General features: G+C 57.8%; 1 protein-coding gene across 1 annotated transcript in view; it reads left to right on the top strand.

Moving 5' to 3' along the window:
• GRIK1 (glutamate ionotropic receptor kainate type subunit 1) overlaps positions 1–25,387 on the top strand; it is a 58,283-nt gene that overhangs the window by 9,254 nt on the left and 23,642 nt on the right. Inside the window, exons 5-11 of the mRNA XM_054712726.1 lie at positions 4,119–4,172; positions 7,654–7,821; positions 12,744–12,887; positions 18,892–18,999; positions 20,147–20,260; positions 23,043–23,246; positions 24,812–25,035. Of these exons, the coding sequence (XP_054568701.1) occupies positions 4,119–4,172; positions 7,654–7,821; positions 12,744–12,887; positions 18,892–18,999; positions 20,147–20,260; positions 23,043–23,246; positions 24,812–25,035 (1,016 nt within the window). The remainder of the gene's footprint in view (positions 1–4,118; positions 4,173–7,653; positions 7,822–12,743; positions 12,888–18,891; positions 19,000–20,146; positions 20,261–23,042; positions 23,247–24,811; positions 25,036–25,387) is intronic.

Genomic DNA, 25,387 nt, shown 5'->3' with positions numbered 1-25,387 from the left:
GGTCAAGGGCACGCCCCTCGGTTGCAGGCTCCTCCCTGATCCGGGCCCTGGTCGTGGCTCGTGCATGAGGCAACCCATCGATGTGTTTCTCTCACATCGATGTTTCTCTCTGTCTCTCCCTCTCTCTTCCACTCTCTCTAAAATCAATAGGAAAATATCCTCGGGTGAGGATTTAAAAAAAAAAAAAAAAAGGTCTGAATGGAGCCAGGGCTGCTAGCTGAGAGCACTGCCCTGAACGTGTGCGGGGCTGGGTCAGCGCCCCCAGCAGGCCACAGACAGGCACAGCGTGGACGTTCGGAGAGGCCGCATCTCCGAGGAGAACATCAGTTCTGCAAAGAACCGAGAGGAAACGCCCTGTGTCCTGATTGTGCTTTTATCTGAAGACGGACGTTTATCCTGAGAGGACACCTCCTTGCTCCCTGAGTGACTTCCAGCTGAAACACCCGCCTCCAGAGGGAACACCCTGTGCGACGGCAGCAGCTCCCTCTGTACGTGCTCTGCTCTGGAGGACAGGCCACTAACAGACACTCTCTCAGCCCGGCCGGCGTGGCTCCGGGGTTGAGCATCGACTCCGGTCAGGGCACAGGCCCGGGTTTCAGGCTCAATCCCCAGTGGGGGGCGGGGTGCAGGAGGCAGCTGATCCATGATTCTCTCTCATCACTGATGTTTCTCTCTCTCTCCTTCTCCCTTCCTCTCTGAAGTCAATAAAAATATACACTGAGTGGCCAGATGATGATGATCTCTGAACGCATAATAATCTGGCCACTCAGCGTATATCCTATATAATAAAAGGCTAATATGCAAATTGTCCCCTCGACCAGGAGTTCAATCAGCAGGCAGGCCAGCCAACCGCCCATGTGCCCTCCCCCTGGCCAGGTTGGTTGGACCCCACCCATGCACGAATTCATGCACTGGGACTCCAATATATATAGATGAGGCAGTATATATATATGTGTGTGTGTGTGTGTATATATATATATATATATATATATATATATACACACATACATACACACACATATATACACTGAGTGGCCAGATTATTATGCGTTCAGAGATCATCATAATCTGGCCACTCAGTGTACATTTTTCAAAAAGCAGTACACCTATTAGCTGCTTATTCATGCATCTTCATAGCTCTTTCTTAACATTGAATAAGGGGCGTGTCAAAGGAATATTTGCCTCCAGGTATGACAATAAAATAGTCATAAAAACAGTAAGTTGAATGGTTGCTTAAAAAACAAAAAAGCATTTCACGTTTTATTCACCTGTGACACCACCTGGCTTTTGCTCGCGGTGAGAGTTTTGATTCCTGCTTCCGCGTCATTGCTAGGAACTGGTCCATCTACATTTGCTGCTTCTTCCTGTCCGGTCCTGGGAGGCTTGAGCTGCAGGAAATGTGTCCGTACCCCCAGGCTGTCCCCTCGGTGGGGGTGGCGCCATGGACGGCATTCCTTAATGACCCTGCGTATTTCTCTGGCGTCAGCTGTAACCGCGTTCACGTATGACTCCGTTTACTCGAGCTCTTTCTTTCTTCAGAGCTTGCCTGAAGGCTGATCCGTCCTGTTTATCTTTTCCAAGGCCGAACCCCGTTTCGTTACCTGTTCCACTGGTCTGCTCTTTCATCTCCGCTGCGTTTACAGCCGCTCTGATCCGTGTGAGTCCTCCCTGCTGTTCGTTCTGCTCTTTCCGGTTCCTTTAGGTGGGAAGGCGGATTGTTTATTTGAGATTTTTATTGTTTCATGATTGGATGCTGAGCACGAGCTTCCTCTTAGAACTGATTTCACTGCAGCCCCTCCATGTGGGGAAGTTGTGTTTTTCACTGTTTGCCTCCAGGTCATTGTTTCTTTCCTGTTTGATTTCCCGCCTGACGTGTTGGTGGCTTCCTCTCATGGTGTTGGTCTGCACGTGTGTGTGTCTTTCCGTTTTCTTCCCGCTGCTGATTCCTAGTTCCATGTGGTCAGACAGGACGCTTGATAGGGGTTCAACCTCCTTGAATGTATGGCGGCTTGTGCGCCTGAAATAGAACTTTCTCCAGTGTTTGAATGAAATGTTCTATACATGTCTGATCTGACGTTTAAAGCCTTGATCTTATTATTCGTTTCCTGTCTGGATGATGTATCCACTGACGTGAGCGGATGGCGACGACCCCTCCTGTTATCGGATGACTGTCGACGTCTGCAATTGCGTCTATTAATAATTACTCCTTATATTGGGGTGCCCGTTATTGGGTGCGCAGATATTTACGATGGGGCTGCCCCCTTTGTCGTTACGGAATGCCTTTGTGTGTGTGTGTTTTATTTTGCATTCTTTGTTTAAAGTCTACTTTGTCTGATCTGAGGATTGCGACGCCAGCTTTCTCTTCATGTCGATCTGCGTGCAGTGTCTCTGTCCGTCCCTTCCCTTCCCGCCTGCGTGCGTCCTTAGACGTGAGGTGAGTGTCTTTAAAGAGGCACACAGACGCGTCCCGTTCCTTGATCCGTTCACCCGCCCCTCGTCCTTTCATGGGGGCGTTTAATTCCTTTATATTTAAAGTGGCTCCTGCCACGTCTGTGCTTGTTGCCATTTTGCTCACTGTTTTGTAGTTTTTCTCTATTTCTTTCCTCTGCTGACTGCCTCTGCCGTTTGCTGGTTTTGCTCCGTGTTTTGTGGGTTCCTTTCTCTTCCTTCTCCGTGTGTCTTTTGTGGGGCTTTGGTGTGGGGCTCTGACAGGCTCATGTCTGCCACTCCGTGTCCCCGGCAGCCCGTGTGCGGTCGACGGGCATGCACGTGCCCACTACATCCTACAAGGACTACGCCTTCACTCCCTCCCACGCGTTACGTTTGTGATGTCGTATTTTAGATCCTCTTGTTTTGTGTATCACTATGACGATACCGATTTGTTGTTGAACCTGACCCCAGGATGTTTTCCCACTGACTTTTAGGGAGAGTGGAAGAGAGAGGGAGAGACAGAGAGAAACACCGATGTGAGAGAAACACATCGACGGGCTGCCTCCTGCACGAGCCCCGACCAGGGCCCAGGCCGGGGAGGACCCTGCAACCAAGGTCCATGCCCTTGACCGGAATCGAACCCAGGACCCTTTGGTCCGCAGGCTGACGCTCTATCCACTGAGCCACACCGGCCAGGGCCACAATATCAATTTTTTAGAAAACCCCAGGCCCTCCATTGGTGATTAGACGCCTCCAAAATGAAGTGAAGGGAGAAACGCCAGCCCTGGTGTAGAGCCGAAAGCTCGGCTGCCTCGGTGTCTCGCTTTTAATTCCAGGAAGAATATTTCAAACCTCCGAGCCCAGCTCTATCTCTTAACATAAAACGTGTCCGTTTCCCTTTCAAGAGCTGGACTTGGCGGCAATCGCACGGCCTAATGACTGAAGTGAAAAATGGGGTTCCTGGCTGGCCCAGCAGGCCGGCTCTTTATGCTCCGCCGCGATCAGGGACCGGCTGACGAGGCCTCGCCGCGCGTGGCGCTGGGGTGATCGATGGCCCCGGAGCAGCTCTGCCCTTTGAAGCCTCGTGAGCCGGGCTCGTTATCACCGCAGGAGCGACTCCCCGCCGCCTCCCCGCCGCGGCTCATGGCTCCGGGCGAGTTTCCTGTCATTTGTCTTATCTTCCTGGCGTTACCTTCAGCGGTACCCCGCCGGTTTCCGCGGCAGCCGAGGGCGTGAGCAGTGGCGGGCGGGTACATTCCGTGCTGTCGCTAACCCCCTCTTCATTCGTCCCCCCCTCTCCCGCGGAACCACTCTGATCTATCTCAGGCTCCTCCCGGGACTCCGTGGGGAGGTGGCCTCTGCCCAGACCTGTTGATGCATCTTTCACTGAAGTCACGACGGTCTCTGTTCTTTCACCAAACATCCGTGTGTCCTCAGAGCCGGGCTGTCCACCAGCCCCAGGCTCCGCCCTCAGGAATCCTGGTGACACAGGTTCTCTGGGATGGAGTCTAAGAGCCTCTGATGGCAAAGCTGAGGGCCGAGTCTCACTGGCGTCCGGAACGCATCCGAGTTGTGGGGAACTGCCGTGTGTGTGGGGGGGGGGGGGGGGGATTTCTGAGTCTCCGCCTTTCATTTCAGTCTCTGTGCCTCGTGACCACCTGTGTCTGACCCTCCGCTTCCCTTCGCAGATCCTGCTCCTGGGCATGATGACCGAGCGCTACCACTACCTCTTCACCACCCTGGTAAGCACGCCCCGACCCGCGTCCGTGACCGCAGACCCACATCCGTGATGGCAGACCCGAGTCCGTGACCACAGACACATGTCTGTGACCGCAGACTCACGTCCGTGACCGCAGACCCGAGTCCGTGACGCAGACCCGTGTCCATGACCACAGACCTGTGTCCGTGACCGCAGGCACACGTCCGTGACCGCAGACACGCGTCCGTGACCCCAGACCCGAGTCCGTGACCACAGACACATGTCTGTGACCGCAGACCCACATCCGTGACCCCAGACCCGCGTCTGTGACCGCAGACCCGTGTCCATGACCCCAGACACATGTCTGTGACCGCAGACACGTGTCCGTGACCCCAGACACACGTCCATGACCGCAGACTCACGTCCGTGACCGCAGACCCGTGTCCGTGACGCAGACCCGTGTCCGTGACCACAGACCTGTGTCCGTGACCGCAGACACACGTCCGTGACCGCAGACACGCGTCCGTGACCCCAGACACACGTCCATGACCGCAGACCCACATCCGTGACCGCAGACCCGAGTCTGTGACCACAGACACATGTCTGTGACCGCAGACCCACATCCGTGACCCCAGACCCGCGTCTGTGACCGCAGACCCGTGTCCATGACCCCAGACACATGTCTGTGACCGCAGACCCGTGTCCGTGACGCAGACCCGTGTCTGTGACCACAGACCTGTGTCCGTGACCGCAGACACACGTCCGTGACCGCAGACACGTGTCCGTGACCGCAGACACACGTCCGTGACCGCAGACACATGTACGTGACCGCAGACACGTGTCCGTGACCCCAGACACACGTCCGTGACCGCAGACTCACGTCCGTGACCGCAGACCCGTGTCCGTGACGCAGACCCGTGTCCGTGACCACAGACCTGTGTCCGTGACCGCAGACACACGTCCGTGACCGCAGACACGTGTCCGTGACCGCAGACACACGTCCGTGACCGCAGACACATGTCCGTGACCGCAGACACGCATCCGTGACTGCAGCATCCCCCGTGTTTCGGAGGCCGCCCGCCGTCCGAGGCAGCCCTCGTCGTGGAGCAGGGACTCGCTCTTCTGAGAACCCTCTCCTTCCAGACACGCTGAGAAGCAGGCTTCTCTCCTTTGTTGAAAACGGCTGCCATGCACGTGCACCCGGGAAGGGATTAAACTCCCATCGCGTAGGAACGTCGACGTGCAAACGCCTCGTCGAGAACCATCGCCCCATTTCCGTGTGCGCGGAAGGCGCACTGTGTCCTGTCCTGTGACCCGGCCCGGCCCCGCGTGTCCAGGAGAGCGGGTTCGAGGGGTCGCCTGGCGGTGTTGTGGGGCCATTCAGAAGAGCATCTTGGGAGATGTTTGCACACTGAACACTTGGCACTAAGAAAGAGCATGACCCTAAGACTGAGGAATTTTTTAAACATAGCCCAGCCTCGGTGTCTAATCCATAGGATGTGCCGACTGGGATCTACTCGGGCTCTGGGAGGGTCGGTGAGGGTGCCATCTGCCCAATGCACCTGGCACGGTGGGCTGGAGGGCGAGGGCAATGAGGGATTGGGCCGGGACCAGGCAGCCGTCCGTCACACCCAGGTCCTGGCTCAGGTGTGACGGAGGCCGGCGGGTGCGGAGGGCGTCGGGAGAGATGTCACGTGGCTGCTCTGGGCTTGGGCGAGGGAGCGGACGCGGGCGGAGGTTCTGCTGAAACTTGAGAAGGGACAGGTCTCCGGGAGGCCCTGGAGGGGTGAGCAGGTGGTCCGCGCTCACAGGGGACGTGGGATTCCCGCACTCTCCGCGCTCGGTGTGGAAGGCTCGGCCCGCAGGCAGCTGGATTGCGCCCACATTTCGTAAGATGTATTCAGCTTGGCTCCCTGCATCCGTGTGCGGCTGCACCCGTGAGGGGTCCCGTAGGCGTTCTGGAAGTTGCCGTCTGACCTCCTCTGGCTGAAGTAACTCTCCTTCGGTGTGTTGAATGTGATAAAGGGATTGCTCATTCTTGGGATTTATTCTTTAACTTTGCTGATTTCAGCACCTTCCTTCGGTTTATCTGAGTTCTGCCGGCTCTGCTCTTGCCGTTCTTCCCCGGAGCGTTCAGGGAACTTAGGGAAGGAACGGCGCCGTGCCTGGGAGGGAAGAGGGCCGCTGAGGGCCAGCACCTGTTCTGACCTGGGCTGGGCTCGCAGCTCGGAGCTCTCAGAGCTCTGCCTCTGCTCCGAGCTCTCCGGGGAAGGGCAGCGAGGGGAGGGCCCCTCAGACACCCTCCGGTGCGGCCTCTGCAGACGCGGCCTCAGGGCTCCCACCTCCTGCCCGAGGCCCCTTCACCAAGGGGAACGACAACGACGGCCTTCCTAGCCCAGTGACGTCATATCAGGGCTTTTCTTAAACAGACTTTTTTATTGATCTCAGAGAGGAAGGGAGAGGGAGAAACACCCGTGAGGAGAGAGAATCACTGATCAGCTGCCTCCTGCGAGCCCCCCAGTGGGGATCGAACCCGCACCGGGCCTGTGCCCTGACGGGAATCGAACCCGGGACCCTTCAGTCTGCAGGCCGACGCTCAACCACTGAGCCTCACCAGCTGGAGCGTTGTCAGGATGTTCTGTGGAAGTTTCTTTTCTGTTACATGATGCTTTGGAAGTTTGGTTTAGCCTTAAATGGGTTATATATTTTAATCACACAGTTCGCAGCCTGGCCTTTTTATAGAAGAGGTGAAGGTATCACATCTATTTTAAACGTGAATCCGCTCTTGCACGTCTGGTTTGGCTCAGCCTCGTCTGCGATGGAAAACATGGGGGGGGGGGGGGCGGAGCAGGTTCTCCTGTGAAGACACCCCCTCCCCTCCCCGCCCCCCCACAGGCAGGGGCCCAGCAGATGCGGGAGCTTCTGTTCTCCCCGAAGAGGACCTTTTGTTCCTCCAGCTGAGCTGTGAGCCCGCTTCCCGCCCTCGCCGGGGATGGGGTTGCTTTTGTCGAGCGGGGGGGGGGGGGTGGTGCCGTTTCCTGCTGAGGGAACTTCCTGTCAAACGCTGTGCAATTTCCAAATCTCCCTCCTTTGCAGGGCGTGGGGCTAAGATGGTCTTTCCTGGGGTCCACGTCTCCTCAGACCTCCGCTTCCTTATGAAATAAAGGCTCCGCCCGGCCGGGTGGCTCAGGGCTGAGCATCAACCTATGACCCAGGAGGTCAGGGTTCGATTCCGGTCAGGGCACAGGCCCGGGTGGTGGGCTTGATCCCCAGTGGGGGGCGTGCAGGAGGCAGCTGATCAATGACTCTCTCTCATCATTGATGTTTCTCTTTCTCTCTCCCTCTCCCTCTCCCTTCCTCTCTGAGATCAATAAAAACATTTTTAAATCTTTTTAATAAATAAAATAAAATATAAAATAATAAAGGCACTGAACCAAACGGACACAAAGGCCCTGCCGGTCCCGGTGAGGATCCCAGACGCAGAGCCCCGGCCCGGTCACACTGACCCCGTCCCCCGCCCGCAGGACATGGCCGCCCTGGACCTGGGGCCGTACAGACACAGCGGCGCCAACATGACCGGCTTCCGGCTGCTCCACGTCGACAGCCCCCACGTGGCGTCCGTCCTGGAGAAGTGGGCCACGGACAGGCTGCAGGCCCCGCCCGGGCCCGGCCTCCTGGATGGCGCGATGACGGTAAGGAGCCGCCGTCGGCCCTGGGCGCCCGTCTGAGCTCCCGAGGGGCTCGGCGGGGAGTCCCCGTGCCTTCGGCCGCGTGAGACAGTGGGACAGCGGGTGGGACGGCCGGTGGGCATCCTGGCTCATGGGAGGGAGAAGAAGGAGCCGCTTTGTAGGTTTTGGGAAAGCCTGGCCCAGTGTGTCAAACACTGGCTGGTGTGGGTCAGTGGATAGAGCGTGGGCCTGCGGACGGAAGGGTCCCGGGTTCGATTGCCTCAGTTGCAGGCTCCTCCCGGGCCGGGCAATGGTCAGGGCGCATGCAGGAGGCAGCCCATCCATGTGTCTCTCTCACATCAATGTTTGTCTCTGTCTCGGACTCTCTCTTTCTCCCTAAAAATCAATGGAAACATGTCCTCGGATGAGGGTTCATAAATAAATGAATAAGTAACTGCTGTTGGGGGTTTTCTGACTGAAGTTGTCTTGGATAAAAAAGAAAAAAAAGCAGCTAAAAGAATTGCCACCATTGGCCACTGTAGGCCAAATGGGGACCAAGCAGACGCCCAGCCCGGCTGGGAGCGGTCGCCGCTGGAGTGTGACCTGGAGAAGCGGGTGGGGAGCCCCCTGGGAAGGGGGAGCAGACCCGCTGCCTCCTGGCCTCCACCCCCTCCCCATCTCGGCGAGGGGTGCTCAGTGGGCGGTGCGGGGTTCCCACGTGGTGGCCGTGTGCACACCCTCCCCGCCCCGTGCCTGAGGCTCAGCGTGGCACATGCCGACAGCACCCTCCCCTCCCCCCCCCCACCCCCGCCGTCACTCCAATCTGCCCTATGGCGCCCTCGGAGCAGCAGGCACCGCCCGCCCGGCACGGAGCGCCCTCTGCTGAGCAGAGAAATCGGAGCGGCGTGTCCGGAGCTCTGACATCATTTGTCTTTCGTTGTCACCAGCCTCGGCGAGGCCCCTAACGAGACTCCCCTCGGGACCGAGACGGCGGAAATGGCAGGACGTCTTGTGGAAAAGCCTCCTGGGTGGGAGCATTTCATCTCGGGGGGAAGATGAGAGGGGACCGGGCAGGTCATCGCGTTCTAAACCGGCGAGTGTCTCATTCTCCGTCCCGTCGTCGGACAAACACGCTTGCCTCTAAGACGCAATTTACCGGCAACTGAAGACATCATCGCACAGCGCACTAACTTGGATGCTTTTCTTCTTCTTGTTTTAATGAGGAACCAATTATGTACACATATAATACCTTAATTAAAAAAATAAAATAAATAAAATAAAATATTTTTTAAAAATGAGGAACCAATTAAAAGGAGAAATGAGGAGCGGCTGGTTCTGGGTGGTCCCTGGCTGTTCCTCAACCAGCCTTCCCGACGAGAGGGGCCCGAGGGAGACCCGCGAGCCCTTTGCTGCGGGCGCCTGGGTGTGAGGCTGCGGGGACCCGGGGGGGGGGGGGGGAGGACGGGGGAGCGTCAGGGAGGACTGGGCTCTGCAGGGGGTGGGGGGGGATGGGGGAGCGTCGGGGAGGACTGGGCTCTGCGGGGGGTGGCGTGGGAGAGGGAGGCGACCATTGCTTTTCTCTTCTCTCCGTTTCTAATTCCAAGGAGTTCAAATAGGTTTTAAGATCCTCTGTGCACGCCCCCCTTTCCCCTGCCCCCGTCACCCCCTCCACACCCCCGCCCCCCATCCCCACACCCCCTGCCACCCCCTCCACACACCCCGTCTCCTCACCCCCACCCCCACCACCTTCCCCACCTTCTGCCCCCCCCCCCCCCCCGTCCCCTCCGTCACAAGGCAAGCGCTCCCATCATTGTCACCTGCACTCCGGTGCACCACTAAGAGCAAAGGCAGGTGCAGGTTTCACATTTGGCGTGGCCTGACTGACCACGGGAGGGGTGTGTGGCCTGACTGACCTCCCGTGAGCCACGAACAGTGTGTCCACAGCGACGCGGACAGCCACAGCGAGAGAGGCTGCGCCACGCAGGCCCCACGGGAAGCAGGTCGGGGGTGAGGCCCCTGGGGCCTCCTGGTGGTGACCTGGGCAGACGCTGTCCTGCAGGGGGTGCAGGGCAGAGCCGGTCCCAGGCCCGGGGGGTGGACGGGCCCAGTCCGCCTAGAGCTTGTTCCCGCCACCTCACCCGAGAGAGAAGGAATAGAAATCATACGATCCTCTTAATAGATGCAGAAAAAATTTTTTGACAAAATTCAACATCCTTTTATGACAAAAACTCTCAACAACGTGGGTCTAGAGGGAACGTACCTCAGCACAATGAAGGTCACATGTGACAACCCAGAGCTACTATCATCCTCGGTGGAGAACAACTGAGCTCTTCTTCTCTGAGGTCAAAGACAGGACAAGGATGCCCACTGTGGCCATTACTACTCAACACAGACCTGGAAGTCCTGGCCACAGCGTCAGACAATAGAAAGAAGTACAAGCACCCACATTGGGAAGGAAAAAGTAAAACCGTCATTGTTTGCAGGGAACATGATACTAAATCTACTAAACCCCAAAGATTCCACCAAAAAGCTACTAGAACGAATAAATTCGGTAAAATTGCAGGATACAAAATCAATGTTCAGAAATACGTTGCATTGTTATACACTGACAGCAAATTGCCAGAAAGAGAAATGAAGAAATTCCATTTACCAGTGCATCAGAAAGAATAAGATACCTAGAATAAATTTAACCAAGAAGGTGAAAGACCTGTACGCTCAAAACTCGAGGACATTAGTGAAAGAAGTGGAAAAAGTCATAAGTAAATGGAAGGGTATACCATACTCATGGATTGAAAGAATCCATAGCATTAACATGTTATGAATCTGAACATTGTATCTGAAATGTTCAAAGCAATCTACAGATGCAATGCAATCCCTACCAAAATACCAGTGGCATTTTTTTCACAGAACCAGAAAGAAATAATTACAAATTTTACAAAAGACCCTGAACGGCAAAAGCAATCTTGGAAAAAAAAAAAAAAAGCTGGAGGCATCATGCTCCCTGACTTCAAACTGTCCTACACGCGTGTAATGAGCTAAATGAACAGCACGGTGCCGGCATAAACACAGATCAGTGGGACAGAGAGAGACAGCCCGGAAGGAAACCCTCGCTGACATGGACAATGCCTCTGACAAACGAGGCAGGAACTCACAACGGGGCGAAGGCAGGCTCGCGGTCCGTGATGCTGGGAGCGCTGGCCCGAAGCAGCGCGTCAACAACGTGCGTCTCATAAAGGGGTCGCTGACTGAGCAGACCCGGGGTGAGCTCCTGCTGCGACTCGCGATGCCAACTGAGAGACCTTCCTGTCGCCCTGGGATCGCTTCGCACACGTTTAAAGAAGGAAATGGGCGTGTAAGTAAGAAACGGGCGTGATTCGTGGAGACGGAGATTATGCTAAAGTAATTGCATTATTTCAAAAAAGCCCCACAGACTAATCACGATCAATACTGAGGGAATGCCATCGTTGTAATAGAATTGCCATCCCCCGAGTTACATGCATGTCCCACTGTTCCGCAGGGTGAACGTCCCTGGAGCCGTGATCGGCATTTTTACGTGTCACACACACGTGTACGGGTGCCCATATGCATATATACGATTTTTAAACATTGAAAACCCATGTGTTCTCACTCCCCATCTACTCACCTCTCTTCCTCGTTAACATGTTTGACTATGAAGCACTTGTTACAATTCCAGGTGATAAAAATACCTGCAAAGAGTATTGTCACGTGTGTCACCGCATTCAAATCTGAAAATAAGAGCCCAGTCCCAGTTCGAACAGCTGGACGCCGGACTTAAGACCCAGAGACTTCATTAAAGAAAAACAGGAACTTTAAAAACTAGGGTTAAACTGAGTGAAGTCAGAAAACTGTCACTGAGTCAGCAGAGTTCAAAAATAGTCAAACTCGTGACTTAAAAACGTCTGAGGTGAGAAAGAGAGTGTTTTGTTCTGAAATGCTCATGATGCAGTAGGGCCTGGGGGGCGGTTAGAATCTCCATTGTCCCTTCCCAGACGTGGGAGTTTCTCTCGGCACTTGGGCCGGCTCGGTCCATTGGCTTCGGACGGACGGGGATGGAGGGCCCGTTCTCCGCCGGATCGTCCTCTGGCTGGGAACCACGTCCTGTCTGACCGATGCCGCGTGGGGCCGTGGACGCCCGCCCCTCAGCTGGCCCTGCCTCCGGCCCGTCAGGTCGTCCGAATGGGAAGCTGTCAGCGCCCTGCAGGGGTCCTGGCCCCCAGCGAAGCCGCCTTCGAGGGCCCCCGCTCATCCTGGGACGAAGCCCCGTGGTCATCGGGATTCCGTGGAAACAGCAAGGCCTTCGGGATAAGGAAGCCCAGTTCTAAGTCCTGGCCGTGTCCCCGAACCGCCTGCCTTCACCCCTCGGCCCTCGGGCTCCTGTCAATCTAAACACTCCGGTGCCGCCTCCGGTCAGACCAGCGCCACGCAGAGCCTCAGGCACACGATCCACTCCAGTCACGGCACCTGTTTGCCAGCTCGTCGTCAATGAGAGAAGAAAAACGGCATTGGAGACGCGGAGGCAGAATCCCGTGTTTAAAGAGACACGAGGCTCGGCTCCACGTGGGGACCAGGGTGGGCCTCACCGTGAACTGGGGACCCTGTCCAACGGGGACCCCAGGTGTGTTTTCCTCCACACACAGCCCTTTCCCACCCTGATCTCCCTCAGAAGCGGGCAGATCCTCGCTGAGACTCACACTAGGCCGGCCTCAGGGAGCCTCACCCACTGCTGCTGGCCCGTTCCTGGCGTGTGGGCTGTGAGGACGGGGATGTCTGTGCTGCCTACCCCCCCGTGTGGGGGGTGCTCCCCCCCTGCTGCTCAGGACACTCCCCCTCCCACCCTTGCTCCCTCACCACCACCCCCCACCCAGCGCGGGTCCTGCGGGAAGGGAGTTGTGCAGTGGGACTGAGCACGTGCTGTGTCTCCGCAGACGGCAGCGGCGCTGATGTACGACGCCGTGCACGTGGTGGCCGTCGCCGCCCACCGGGCCGCCCAGCTGGCCGTCAGCTCCCTGCAGTGCCACCGACACCAGCCCTGGCGCCTCGGACCCCGATTCATGAACCTGATCAGAGAGGCAAGTGCCGTTCCTCCCGCAGCTCAGGGTCCGCGGTGGGGGGGTCCCTCCCACGGGCCAGCGCTCCGCGGGGATGTCACGGGTCAGGGACTTCCAGGGCCACCAGGAGGTGACCCATGTGACGCTGAGATGTCCAGAGGCGCTACCTGATCGAACACTCATCCTCCTGCGTTCCACGTGGCCTCCGCGGCCACAGGCCCTCCGCACGCTCCACGTGGCCTCAGCAGCCACGGGCCCTTCACACACTCCATGTGGCCTCAGCGGCCGTGGGCCCTCCACACGCTCCACGTGGCCTCAGCGGCTGAGGGCCCTCCATGATCCACGTGGCCTCAGCAGCTGTGGGCCCTCCATGATCCACGTGGACTCAGCGGCCGTGGGCCCTCCATGATCCACGTGGCCTCAGCAGCTGTGGGCCCTCCATGATCCACGTGGACTCAGCGGCCGTGGGCCCTCCACACGCTCCACGTGGCCTCAGCGGCCGTGGGCCCTCCATGATCCACGTGGCCTCAGTGGCCGTGGGCCCTCCACAGGAGAGTGGGCACCCCTGTGTTCCATGAAGAGGTGAGGAAACGCCTCGCATGTCTGGCTGGAATCGCATGAGCCGCATCGCGACTGGGCTCTCCAGCAGCCACATTAAAACATGAAAACCCACAGGTGGAATAATTTTAATGATGAATGTCCTTTACCCCAACAGATCACTATAATGTCATTTTAATGTGTCCTTTATTATGAAATTGTTATTTTATTTTCAGGACAGGCTTCTTAAATCCAGTTTGCATCTTAAGCTTTTAGCACTCACTTTGGCCTCGCCATGTGCTTGGTGAATCCTGGTGACTAAGTAAATATAGAGTCTCCCACCCGGCCAGCGTGGCTCAGGGGTGGAGCACTGACCTATGAACCAGGAGGTCAGGGTTCGATTCCCAATCAGGGCACATGCCCAGGTTATGGGCTCGCTCCCCAGTGTGGGGCGTGCAGGAGGCAGCCGATCAATGATTCTCTCTCATCATTGATGTTTCTATCTATTCCTCTTCCTTCCTCTCTGAAATCAATAAAAATATATTTTATAAATAAATAAGTACTATCCCTCCACCCCCATCCAACCAGGCTAACTAGAGAAAGATATAAATTAAACCCACGTGGGATCCAAATGTTTATCTTCGTGGACAAGGAACATATTGATCAGCTATAAAGGCAATAATCTGATTAATACGACCGCCGTAGCTTGAGCCATTCCAGACTGGGTGATGTGATTTCCAGGCTTCATCGCTCACATCATCTCCACCCTTTCCCACCCTCTGGCTCTCAGGTGGGTGTTCTCGCCCACGTAGTTGACTTGCAAATTCCGAACCCAATTTATTATATCTGGACACACAGGTCACCCCACGAACCAGCACAAAAGCAAAAGGGTTTGTGCACAAGCGCAGCCAGGTGCATCGTCTGAGACGAATCCTGAGGAAGTAGCTCGTGTGCCCAGTGCGCTCGGCATGATGGGGTTAAAGTCGGCAGATGTAAAAAAATGAAACACAGCCCGCAGACGTAGAGCTGGAAATCAAATATTGGCAAGAAAAGCTATTATATCTTCAAATTATGCAGTGATCCATGCAAGCTGTTATTGCAAGATAATGGGTTATAAACAGCACACGTGAGAGTTAAAATAATTATAGGTTGAACAGCTGAGAGTATGATAAATGCATCCTTTCAGCTCCCGAAATAGCTGACCTCCAAGGAAGTGGTGTGACCTAAAGGTTGTGTTTATCGTTCCTTCCTTTGCTTAATGTTTATTTTCACCCCATTATGATGAACACTTTAGTAACGCCGGATGTTGGGCGACATTCAACACCAATGGTCCTGATCCGGCATCTAGAAGGGTTCAGGAATCCGGAGAAAGGCTGTGCATAGATTAAATGAGAGTCCAGAGACGAAAGATAGTTTTGAAAGGCATTGGGGGTCAGAGGAGCCTGGCTAAAGGAGATAAGTTCTCCTTGTCTCGGGACCCCTTGCTTTTTATTAACACACATTGTCCTAAGGCGAGGTGGAGATAATACACTTCAAAGGGTAGGGTTTCTACAGAAGCATTGTCAGATTGGGGAATAGCCTTCGGCTGTTCAGGTGTTTGGCCAGCAGGAGGCAATAATCTGTAGATTAAGATGCCCTGAGCTGTCTGGCAGCAAACAATCATCCTTTTCAGGTTTGGGGAAATGCCTTTAGCCATTTCCAACAGGCAATAACATATGTGACTCAGCCCTTGTTGAGTCCCCAAGTTCCATCCACCTTTCGATGAAACTCCTGCAGTTATGATGCTGGATCTGGCTTCCGGCACTTTAGCCTCGTTTTGAACCAGCTTCCCTGAGAACTGTCCTAAGCCGGCGGTGACTGGCCAGCGACCACATCGCTTCCACGGAGGGTGAGTCTCAGGTGTGTGTCGCTGGACCTCACTCTGGGGACGCGAGACAGTAGCTGTGAGGACGTCCGCTTACACAACAGCCACAGGACGAGCCGCCGTTAATCAAAAACAAGTGAAACAGCCCCGGCCGGTGTGGCTCAGTGGTTGAGCGTCGACCTAGGAACCAGGAGGTCACGGTTCCATTCCCAGTCAGGGCACAGGCCCGATTGGTGGGCTCTGCAGGAGGCAGCCGATCCATGATTCTCTCTCATGGATGTTTCTATCCCTCTCTCCCTCCCTCTCTGAAATCAATAATAAAAATATATTTAAAAACAAGTAAAATAGTCCTAGTCGGTTTGGCTCAGTGGATAGAGCATCGGCCGGAGGACCAGTTCCGGTCAAGGGCACAGGCCCGGGTTGCAGGCTCCACCCCCGGCCCCGGTCCTGGCATGCAGGAGGCAACCAATCATGTGTCTCCCTCACAATGATGTTTCTCTCTGTCTCTCCCCCTCCCTTCCATCTGCTCTAAAAATCAATGGGGAAATATCCTCGGATGAGGATTAACAACAACAAAACAAAAAGCAACGATTTGACACCACGGTGAGCTGCACTTGTTAACTTTCTTTCCGGGCACAGAGCCACGTGTGGTCAGACTTTTAAGATCCATAAAATTCTTGCTCTGTTTGCTTTGCTCCGCACCGTCTTCCCCACGGAACCCTCACCTCTTGGTCTGTCTGTTAGTAATTCCCTGATAAAGTGTCGGCAGAATGAAAATTAGCTAAATGGATGAATGGCTGTTCATGAAGGACTCAAGTGCTTGACGGCCTTTCCTTCCATGCATGTTCTGACCTTGGAGAGGGAGTTTCTGACCTTGGAAAGCCTTCAAAATTCAAAGAAAAATTTCCCTGGCCTTGGACTGAGGAATAAGAGCTGATCTTGGGGTGCAAACGCACTAAGTCTGACGCCCCCCCACCCCCTTCAACGTAGGCACCGTGGCCTTCTGGATCTAAATGTTGTGTGTCTTCTACTCGTTCTCTTGTTGGTCCGTGGTGAGGAGAGCTTTAAAGTTTACGTGTCAGGACGGACAGGAGGAAGGGCAGTGTCCCTTAAGGAAGCCTCTTTTTAAATCCTTTCTAAACAGTCTGCCCTTTGCAAGTGGATTTTCTGAGCCACGTCCAGGACGCTGGCAGCCGCAGTATCTGGCCCATCGGGTCTGGGATTGAAATTCTTGGAGGCGGAGAGTTGAGAAATGAGCAGTTTCTGCGTCAGTAGAGGAGGTGAGTGTGGCCGCTGTCCAACGTTTACATACCTGGGTGGTCACTGTCGGCTACTGCAAGGGATTTCGTTTTAAAGGGACGATGGAGACTGGAGTGTGCTCGCTGCTGACCTAATTTGGAGCCTGGATTACGTTGGCTCCGTGTGATGAGTTCCGTGTCTTCTTTGCATCTGGCTATTATTAGAAATGGAAACAGCGGTTTGCACCAGGCCACACGTCCTGTCACGGATTCAGTTACCCTCACGTGCTCCCACTCTATCCACAGGGTTTGTCAGTGACACATCTATCTATAGAAAAGCCTGAGCGACCATCACAACCGAACGGACGACCGAACAGGCTGCGTGGGGCGACCAGGCCGGCAGGGGGGTTAGTGAGGGGCGACCAAACAACTGAGCAGCAGGCAGCATGGGGTGACCAGGATGGCGGGGGAGGGGGTCAGATGGGGGCAACTAGGTCAGCAGGGGGGCAATTAGGGGTGACCAGGCCAGCAGGGGGGGGCAGTTAGGGGCAATCAGGCAGGCAGGCAGGTGAGCAGTTAGGATCCAGTGGTCCCAGATTGTGAGAGGGATGTCCGACTGCTGGTTTAGGCCCCTTTCCTATGACAGGGCCTCCCCCAGGATCGGGCCTAAACCGGCAGCTGGACATCCCCCGAGGGGTCCCGGATTGGAGAGGGTGCAGGCTGGGCTGAGGGGGCCCCTCCCCGTGCATGAATTTCATGCACCAGGCCTCTAGTTTTGAAAATAAAGACAATAAACGAAGTTCTCTCTGGGAAAGGTCAGCTGCGGTTGGACAGCTGTTCTAGACCCATGTGTAGCCTGACAGGGTTCACGTTTCAGACAGGAGAGGGCAGCGTGCTGACTCCCACGCAGGCCCAGCCTCCCAGCTGAATTATGCAGGTGCTCTGTCTCCCTCCTGTTTGCATCATCCAGATGTGAGTGTCAGTTTACCTTTATTGTTGACATTACTACACGTGTCTCCCTCCCCCCCCACATTGACCCTCCTCCCCACTCTCGCCCACCCCAGGCCGCCCCTCACTGTTGTCTGTGTCCGTGGGTTAAGCCTATATGCACACAGGTCTTGGCTAATCTCCCCGCTTCCCTCTGAGATGCGTCCGTCTGTGGCGTATCTCGATGTCTCTGGATCTATGTTGTTCGTCAGTTGGCCATGTTCACTAGATTCCGCGTACGGTGAGCACGTGCGATGCTTGTCTTGCTGACGGGCTCGTTCGGCTCAGCGTCGCACTGCAGGCCCCTCCCCGCTGTCTCAGGGCCCGTCTGGCTCGCTCCCGGGAGTGAGTGTGGGCGCCCAGTGAGGGGTGGGCGCCGAGGCATTGGGGCCGTGCAAGCACCTGCGGGGATACAGGCACGTCTCCCACCAGACAGAGGGAGGGACAGACAGCGGTGCTCAGATGTTCACTCAGCACCTTCTCGTCTGGGAGGAGCTGTGGCGGCCGGTGAGGTGGACGGGTGCCCCCGGACCACGGGGGCGGGGGGGCTGCGACGTGCAGGGGGCGCTGCCCAGGGACCGGGGGCGAACAGGCCGTCTCCCAGGCGGCCCCGGGCCGTCTCCTCCTGGAGTTAACCAGAAGGGCTCGTCTTTCTTCAGAACGGTCTCCCCCCCCGGTGAGGTCGCGTTTGCATCTTCCCGAGCGACAGCGCGGACTCCACGTTCCTATGGACGATTTTACCCAGAAACCCATGTTCCTTGTCGTGCACTAAGCATGGCCATGCATGTAGCGCGGCTGGGAAGGGGTTGGAGAGCAGAGAAAGCACATGACCGACGACCACGTCTCTGCTCCTGACGCTGAGGCGGCCTCACTCGGGGGGGGGGAAGCTCACAGCGGGCGGCTCCGGCGTGGGCGGGAACACAGCGCCGTGCTCCGTGGAGGGAACACGGGAAGGGAGACCTGGCTTGAAGGTCAAAGGGTATCTGAGTTCAATAAGGATGCGGACAGACGGGAGTCTGGAGCTTTCCCAGGCCGGGAGGGAGCTTGGAAATGAAATGAAATGAAGGCCTTTGCCCCTGGGATGGGCAGGGAGGGAGCGAGAGAGGAGGGGTGACGCGGTGCCTGGAGCCCTGCGTTGGGAAGCGGGTCCTGTGACCCCAGACGCGCTGGCTGGCTGTGGGCACTGTCGGGGTCACCGGGGCGGGCGGTGGGGTGGGCGCCGTTACAGACTGAAGTTAGCACGTGAGAGCGACAGGTCGGGGGGCTGTGACACCCCGAGTGCCAGCTACGGCTCAGCTGGCGGCCGCGCGGTGGCCGAGATGGAGCCGGAGCCGGTGGCTGGGGACTTCAGGGTGACGGGGTCTGGCCTGAAGGGTGTAACCTGCCTTCCTCCCCGCAGGCCCAGTGGGACGGCCTGACCGGGCGGATCGCCTTCAACAAAACCGACGGCTCGAGGAAGGACTTCGACCTGGACATCCTGAGTCTCGGGGAGGAAGGCACGGAGAAGGTAACCCCGATAATGAGGTCACAGCAGGAAAGGGAAGCACGGCTCACGCGTTTCCATGGCGACGTGGCCAGTACGATTGGGGGCGGGGGGGACGCTGGTTCTCGCCAGGCGTCCGTCCGTCCGTCTGGGCGTTTCCCAGGCCTCCCGCCGTCGCAGACAGAGGCCGAGGGCTTTCCCAGGTCCCGTGGTCACGGAGCCGCGTGCTCACGTCGGGGCTTTACAACCCGACGTGGTGTCATTGGCTCCTCACAGGGTTAAAAGTTGAGTTTAGACTTAAAAAGTCAGAGGCTGTGCCGGTTTACATTTGGAGGGGTGTCCCCGTGACCCAGAAGTCAGTGTCACTCCCCCACGGGGACGCTGGTGATCGATGCCCCCCACCCACCCCCCAAAGAGCTTAACTGAAACGAACAGGGTGGCTCGCCTGCAGGTAACACCCGGTGACCCGGCGGCCACGCCTTCGAGGAAGGTAATTGAGAGCTGCACATTGTCCGTGCGGGTGTCCTTCCGAAGTCGCCGCCTCCTATTCCTCCTCCTTCCCCTCCCTCTCTCTCCCCCTCCCCCTCCCTCTCTCTCCCTCTCTCTGTTCACACTGTGGCCTCCAGCGCCTCCACCGGCGCCCGGCAGGGAGGTTGGTGATCACATGTTGGGGAAACTCTGATGCTCCTGGAAGAAGGAATTCTTCACTTAAAAGCACTAAGTCCAGGCGGCGGGTGGCTCAGGGGCTGAGGGTCGAGTCCGATCCCCGTGGGGCACAGGCGGGGCTGCGGGCTGGACCCCAGTGGGGGGCGTGCAGGAGCAGCCGGTCCGTGATTCCCTCCTCATTGGTGGTTCCCTCTCCCTCTCCCGTCCTCTCTGAAACCGATAAAAACATGTCGATAACAATAACGAGGTTAATAAATGAAAACAAAACGACCTCCCGGCCTCCGCCCAGCAGCACAGGCTTCCCGGTTCCGCCCCTGCTTGTCCGTCCGTCCGTCCGTCCGTCCGTCTGTCCGTCTGTCCGTCCGTCCATCCGTCCGTGGCTTCGCTTCCCCGTCAGCCGCTCCCTGCGCTGTGACCCTGCGGGCGGGACGCGGAGCTCAGGGTCCAGTCGCGGGGCGCTCCTCTGCCCGGGGGCCCCCCAGCTCGGCCTCCCTGTTCTCTGCAGATCGGCGCCTGGAACCCCCGCCGCGGCCTCCGCCTGCGGGACGCGAGCAGAGAGCGGGACCCCGGCCTCGGCGCCGCGATGGCCAACCGCACGCTCATCGTCACCACCATCCTGGTGAGCTGGGGCGTCCATCCGGGTCTCACCCAGACCCCCCCCCCACCTCCAGGGTCTCCCCTGCGTCCCTGCCATGCCAACAACTCTGCCTGCAGATTCTGGGTTTGTTTGCTTTACTGTATGTTATTGATGTCAGAGGAAGGGAGGGGAGCGGGAGAGAGGAGCATCAGTGATGAGAATCGCGGATCCTGCCTCCTGCACCCCCCACGGGGACCGAGCCCGCAACCCGGGCCTGTGCCCTGACCTCCCGGCTCCTCGGTGGAAGCTCAACCCCTGAGCCACCCGCCGGGCGGATGTCTAGTTTTGAGGGGACACTCCGGGCACAGGGGGTCCCTGTGTGGGAGGAGTTGTCAGCTGCACCGTCCGCCCTCCCGCCCAGTGGGGCCGCGCTCTCTGATCAGCTTCAACCAGCGAGACTGTGGCCAGAAGCCAGGGGCGGGGGAGCCGCGTGGGAACCTTCCCCTGCCTCCCGCTTGGTCAGCAATCTGTCCCCCACCATCCGTCCCCCACCTGTCCCCCACCATCTGTCCCCCATCTGTCCTCCACCATCTGTCCCCCACCATCTGTCCTCCATCACCTGTCCCCCACCATCTGTCCCCCACCATCTGTCCTCCACCACCTGTCCTCCACCATCCGTCCCCCATCACCTGTCCCCCACCATCTGTCCCCCACCATCTGTCCCCCACCACCTGTCCCCCACCACCTGTCCTCCCCCATCTGTCCTCCCCCATCTGTCCCCCACCATCTGTCCCCCACCACCTGTCCTCCACCATCTGTCCTCCACCACCTGTCCCCCACCACCTGTCCTCCCCCATCTGTCCTCCCCCATCTGTCCCCCACCATCTGTCCTCCACCATCTGTCCTCCACCATCTGTCCCCCACCACCTGTCCTCCCCCATCTGTCCTCCCCCATCTGTCCTCCCACCATCTGTCCTCCACCATCTGTCCTCCACCACCTGTCCTCCCCCATCTGTCCTCCCCCATCTGTCCCCCACCACCTGTCCTCCACCATCTGTCCTCCACCACCTGTCCTCCACCATCTGTCCCCCACCATCTGTCCTCCCCCATCTGTCCTCCCCCATCTGTCCCCCACCATCTGTCCTCCACCATCTGTCCCCCACCATCTGTCCTCCACCATCTGTCCTCCACCCGCTCTGCCCCACCCCTCGGTGACCCAGGCCACAGGCCCCGCCCACCTGGACACCAGGCCCCGCCCACCTGGACCCCAGGCACAGGCTTGCCCCGCCCCCTCAGCCTGAGTGGCACCACCTCCTGGTTAGGCGGGTCCCAGGGCTCCGCACCCCCTCGCCCCTCCATCTGGGGCTCCTGCCCTGCCCACCCCTGGGTGGTAGCCCTGTATGTTCCCTCTTCAAAGCCCAGGTGAGGGCACCGCCCGCTTCCTGATGGAGCGCCGGCCGCCCACCTGTCCACCATTGTACCTGCCAGGTGACCCCCCTTTCCCAGCCCTGACCCCCGGATACAGGGCAGGAGCCGCCACGTCTAGAACCGTCACCTGCAGACATTCCCGCCTAGTGGATCGTCCCTGATGCAGACGGTGCAGTTCTAAAGCCGCTGGCTGAGGCTCGGCATCCAGAGGGAGAGGGACAGGCCGATGTGGCTGCTGTGGCTCCGCCGTCTCCGGGACACCGAGCTCTGTGTCCATCCGCGGCCGAGGGTGAACCTAAGTGGCCCCACGCAGCTGAGACATAATATCCATAAGAAAAAGGACGTGTCAGGGGCACAGGAGCTAATGGAAATGTATAAAATAAAGTGAAATTTTGATCAGTCAAATGAGGATTCGGGAGGATTATCAATAATTAAGAAAAGGCCCATTATTCCTAGAATAGGGGCTTTGTCGTTAACCATGGAAGCAAGGACTTGGCGGGTGTAAGACTTCAGGAGAGTTCAATGAAGAGGACGAAGCTGGTGATTTAGAAAAAGACAGAAAGGCTCTGAATACGAAGCCGGAAGGAAGCCAAGCAGATGCCCAGATGATGGGGGGCGGGGGGGGGGGGGACCCTGAGATGGAGCGGAGCCCAGAGAAGGAGGCGGGACCAGTCAGGAAGTTTGGAGAAAGGAGACGTCTCAGCTGACTCAGACTCGCCTTGCAGGCGGGCGGCTCTTCGATGACAGCGAGGAGGGCGGGCGGGTCGAGCCCAGGAAGCCGGGGTGGGTACAGTCTGTCCCCTGCCCGACCCGAGTGGGCGTGACACTCAGGACCCCCTCACACCTTTGACTCAAATGTCATTTAAAGAGAGAGGAGGCCTAGAGGTGGACTCCCGCCTGGCCCCCCATTTACCCAAATTAAAAAAAAGAGAGAGAGAGAGAGAGAGAGAGAGGAGGGGGCCTGGCCGGCGTGGCTCAGGGGTTGAGCGTCGACCTAAGAACCAGGAGGTCAGGGTTCGATTCCCGGTCAGGGCACAGGCCTGGGTTGCAGGCTCGATCCCCAGTGTGGGGCATGCAGGAGGCAGCCGATCCATGATTCCCTCTCATCATGGATGTTTCTGTCTCCCTCTCCTTCTCCCTTCCTCTCTGGAATCAATAAAAGTATAGATAAAAATAAAATAAATAAAGAGAGGGGAGGGAGAGACATAACACGTGAGGTTCCCGAATTTGCAGAGTACGGGGAGAAAGTTCAGGGAGGCGGGAGGTGGTGGTGGATGTCGGCACGCCCAAATCTCCAAGTCGCTGTGAGAGGCCTCGTAGCCTCTGGCCGGCCGGGGTGGCGCTGGGCGTGACTCTGCCTCCGCTGTAACGGGCGCCGCGTCTGGTCTGTCCGCAGGAGGAGCCCTACGTGATGTACAGGAAGTCGGACAGGCCCCTGGTCGGCAACGACAGGTTCGAAGGGTACTGCCTCGATCTGCTGAAGGAGCTGTCCAGCATCCTGGGTTTCCTTTACGACGTCAGACTCGTCCCTGACGGCAAATACGGAGCCCAGAACGACAGGGGCGAGTGGAACGGGATGGTCCGGGAGCTGATGGACCACGTAAGCCCCCGCCGCTCCCCCGTCGGGCGCCGCCGCCGCCGGGGAAGGCAGTGAGCGTGAAGGAGAGGGAGACGGTGGAGTCGGGTCCGGAGGAATAGGTCCCTCTTCTTCGTCAGTAAAATGGTTTAAACGTAGGAGAGCCTGGCAATCGTGTCTGCTCCCTCGGAAGGAGGCGAGGATAAACGTGGAAGGTGGGAGTGTCTGGGGCCCTCCACCTGAAGAATAAACCTGGGCGACTGCCACCCAACGAGAGTTCCAACGTTTGCAGCTCCGAGTCTCGCCTCATCTCGTCACCTCATCTTAGGCCCAAGCTGCTCATTCTGTGCTTTTCTCGCGTGCTCTTGTTATTTTTATTTTATTTTTATTTTTTAATATATTTTTTATTGATTTCAGAGAGGAAGGGAGAGGGAGAGAGAGAGAGACAAACATCCATGTGGAGAGGGAATCATGGGTTGGCTGCCTCCTGCACGCCCCCTACTGGGGATCGAGCCCGCAACCCGGGCCTGTGCCCTCCTGGCCCAGAGGCTGACGTTCAATCATCGTTCTGCAGCTCTTTCGCTCATTTCGCTCCCGGATGTCTGTGTGTCTGGGCCTGCCTGCCGTGTCTGTGTGTACGTCCCGCCGTGTCTGTGTGTACGTCCCGCCGTGTCTGTGTGTACCTCCTGCCGTGTCTGTGTGTACGTCCCGCCGTGTCTGTGTGTACGTCCCGCCGTGTCTGTGTGTACGTCCCGCCGTGTCTGTGTGTACATCCTGCCGTGTCTGTGTGTACGTCCCGCCTTATCGTGTCTGTGTGTCTGGGCCTGCCTGCCGTGTCTGTGTGTACGTCCCGCCGTGTCCGTGTGTACATCCCGCCGTGTCTGTGTGTACATCCCGCCGTGTCTGTGTGTACGTCCCGCCGTGTCTGTGTGTACGTCCCGCCGTGTCTGTGTGTACGTCCCGCCGTGTCTGTGTGTACATCCTGCCGTGTCTGTGTGTACGTCCCGCCTTATCGTGTCTGTGTGTCTGGGCCTGCCTGCCGTGTCTGTGTGTACATCCTGCCGTGTCTGTGTGTACATCCTGCCGTGTCTGTGTGTACGTCCTGCCGTGTCTGTGTGTACGTCCCGCCGTGTCTGTGTGTACGTCCCGCCGTGTCTGTGTGTACATCCTGCCGTGTCTGTGTGTACGTCCCGCCTTATCGTGTCTGTGTGTCTGGGCCTGCCTGCCGTGTCTGTGTGTACATCCCGCCGTGTCTGTGTGTACATCTCGCCGTGTCTGTGTGTACATCCCGCCGTGTCTGTGTGTACGTCCTGCCGTGTCTGTGTGTACGTCCCGCCGTGTCTGTGTGTACGTCCCACCGTGTCTGTGTGTACGTCCCGCCGTGTCTGTGTGTACGTCCCGCCGTGTCTGTGTGTACGTCCCGCCTTCTGGTGTCTGTCTCCGGAGAGAACACTCTTCCGTCACCGCAGCCGCGTGAGCCGCCCTGTGGCCTCGCAGAGCTGGTGGCCGGGGGATACGGGTCGGGAGCACCGGGAAGGGGGCGCCTGCCCGCGGCTGGGCCCACCAGGCGACCGGACTTGCCGTTGCAGAGGGCGGACCTGGCCGTGGCCCCGCTCACCATCACCTACGTGCGCGAGACCGTCATCGACTTCTCCAAGCCCTTCATGACCCTGGGCATCGGCATCCTCTACCGCAAGCCCCGCGGCGCCAGCCCCGGCGTCTTCTCCTTCCTCCGCCCGCTGGCGCCCGGCGTCTGGGCCTGGGTGCTCCTGTCCTGCCTGGGCGTCAGCTGCGTGCTCTTTGTGATCGCCAGGTGAGTCCCAGGACCAGCCGCCGCCGCCGCCGGCCGGGCCAGGCTCCGGGGGGACCCGGGGGGGAGGAACCCTAAAGGGGGGTTTCGGGGGTTTCGGTTTTTCCTCGCGTTCCCTCTGTCAGGTTCTCCCTCATCACGGCCGCGCTGTAACGACCGCCGTCCGATGCATAGGAAGGGCCTTTTAAAGTCAGTAAGGTGGGTTCACGTGGGTGCCCAGAAGCCAGGGGCCGCGGTTAGATACGCCTTTTTGCTGAAGGGGTGCCGAGCTGCTCATCAGATCCCACACGTGAGTGAGAGCCTGAGAGACTCCCCCTCTCTGACTGGCTGACCGCTCAGCTCCTGCGCCCCAGGT

This window comes from Eptesicus fuscus, chromosome 3 (assembly GCF_027574615.1).
Source record: "Eptesicus fuscus isolate TK198812 chromosome 3, DD_ASM_mEF_20220401, whole genome shotgun sequence".
NCBI classification, from domain to species: Eukaryota; Metazoa; Chordata; class Mammalia; order Chiroptera; family Vespertilionidae; genus Eptesicus; species Eptesicus fuscus.
The sequence above is the reverse complement of the archived record's forward strand: the minus strand, read 5'-3'. Positions and strand labels throughout refer to the sequence as shown.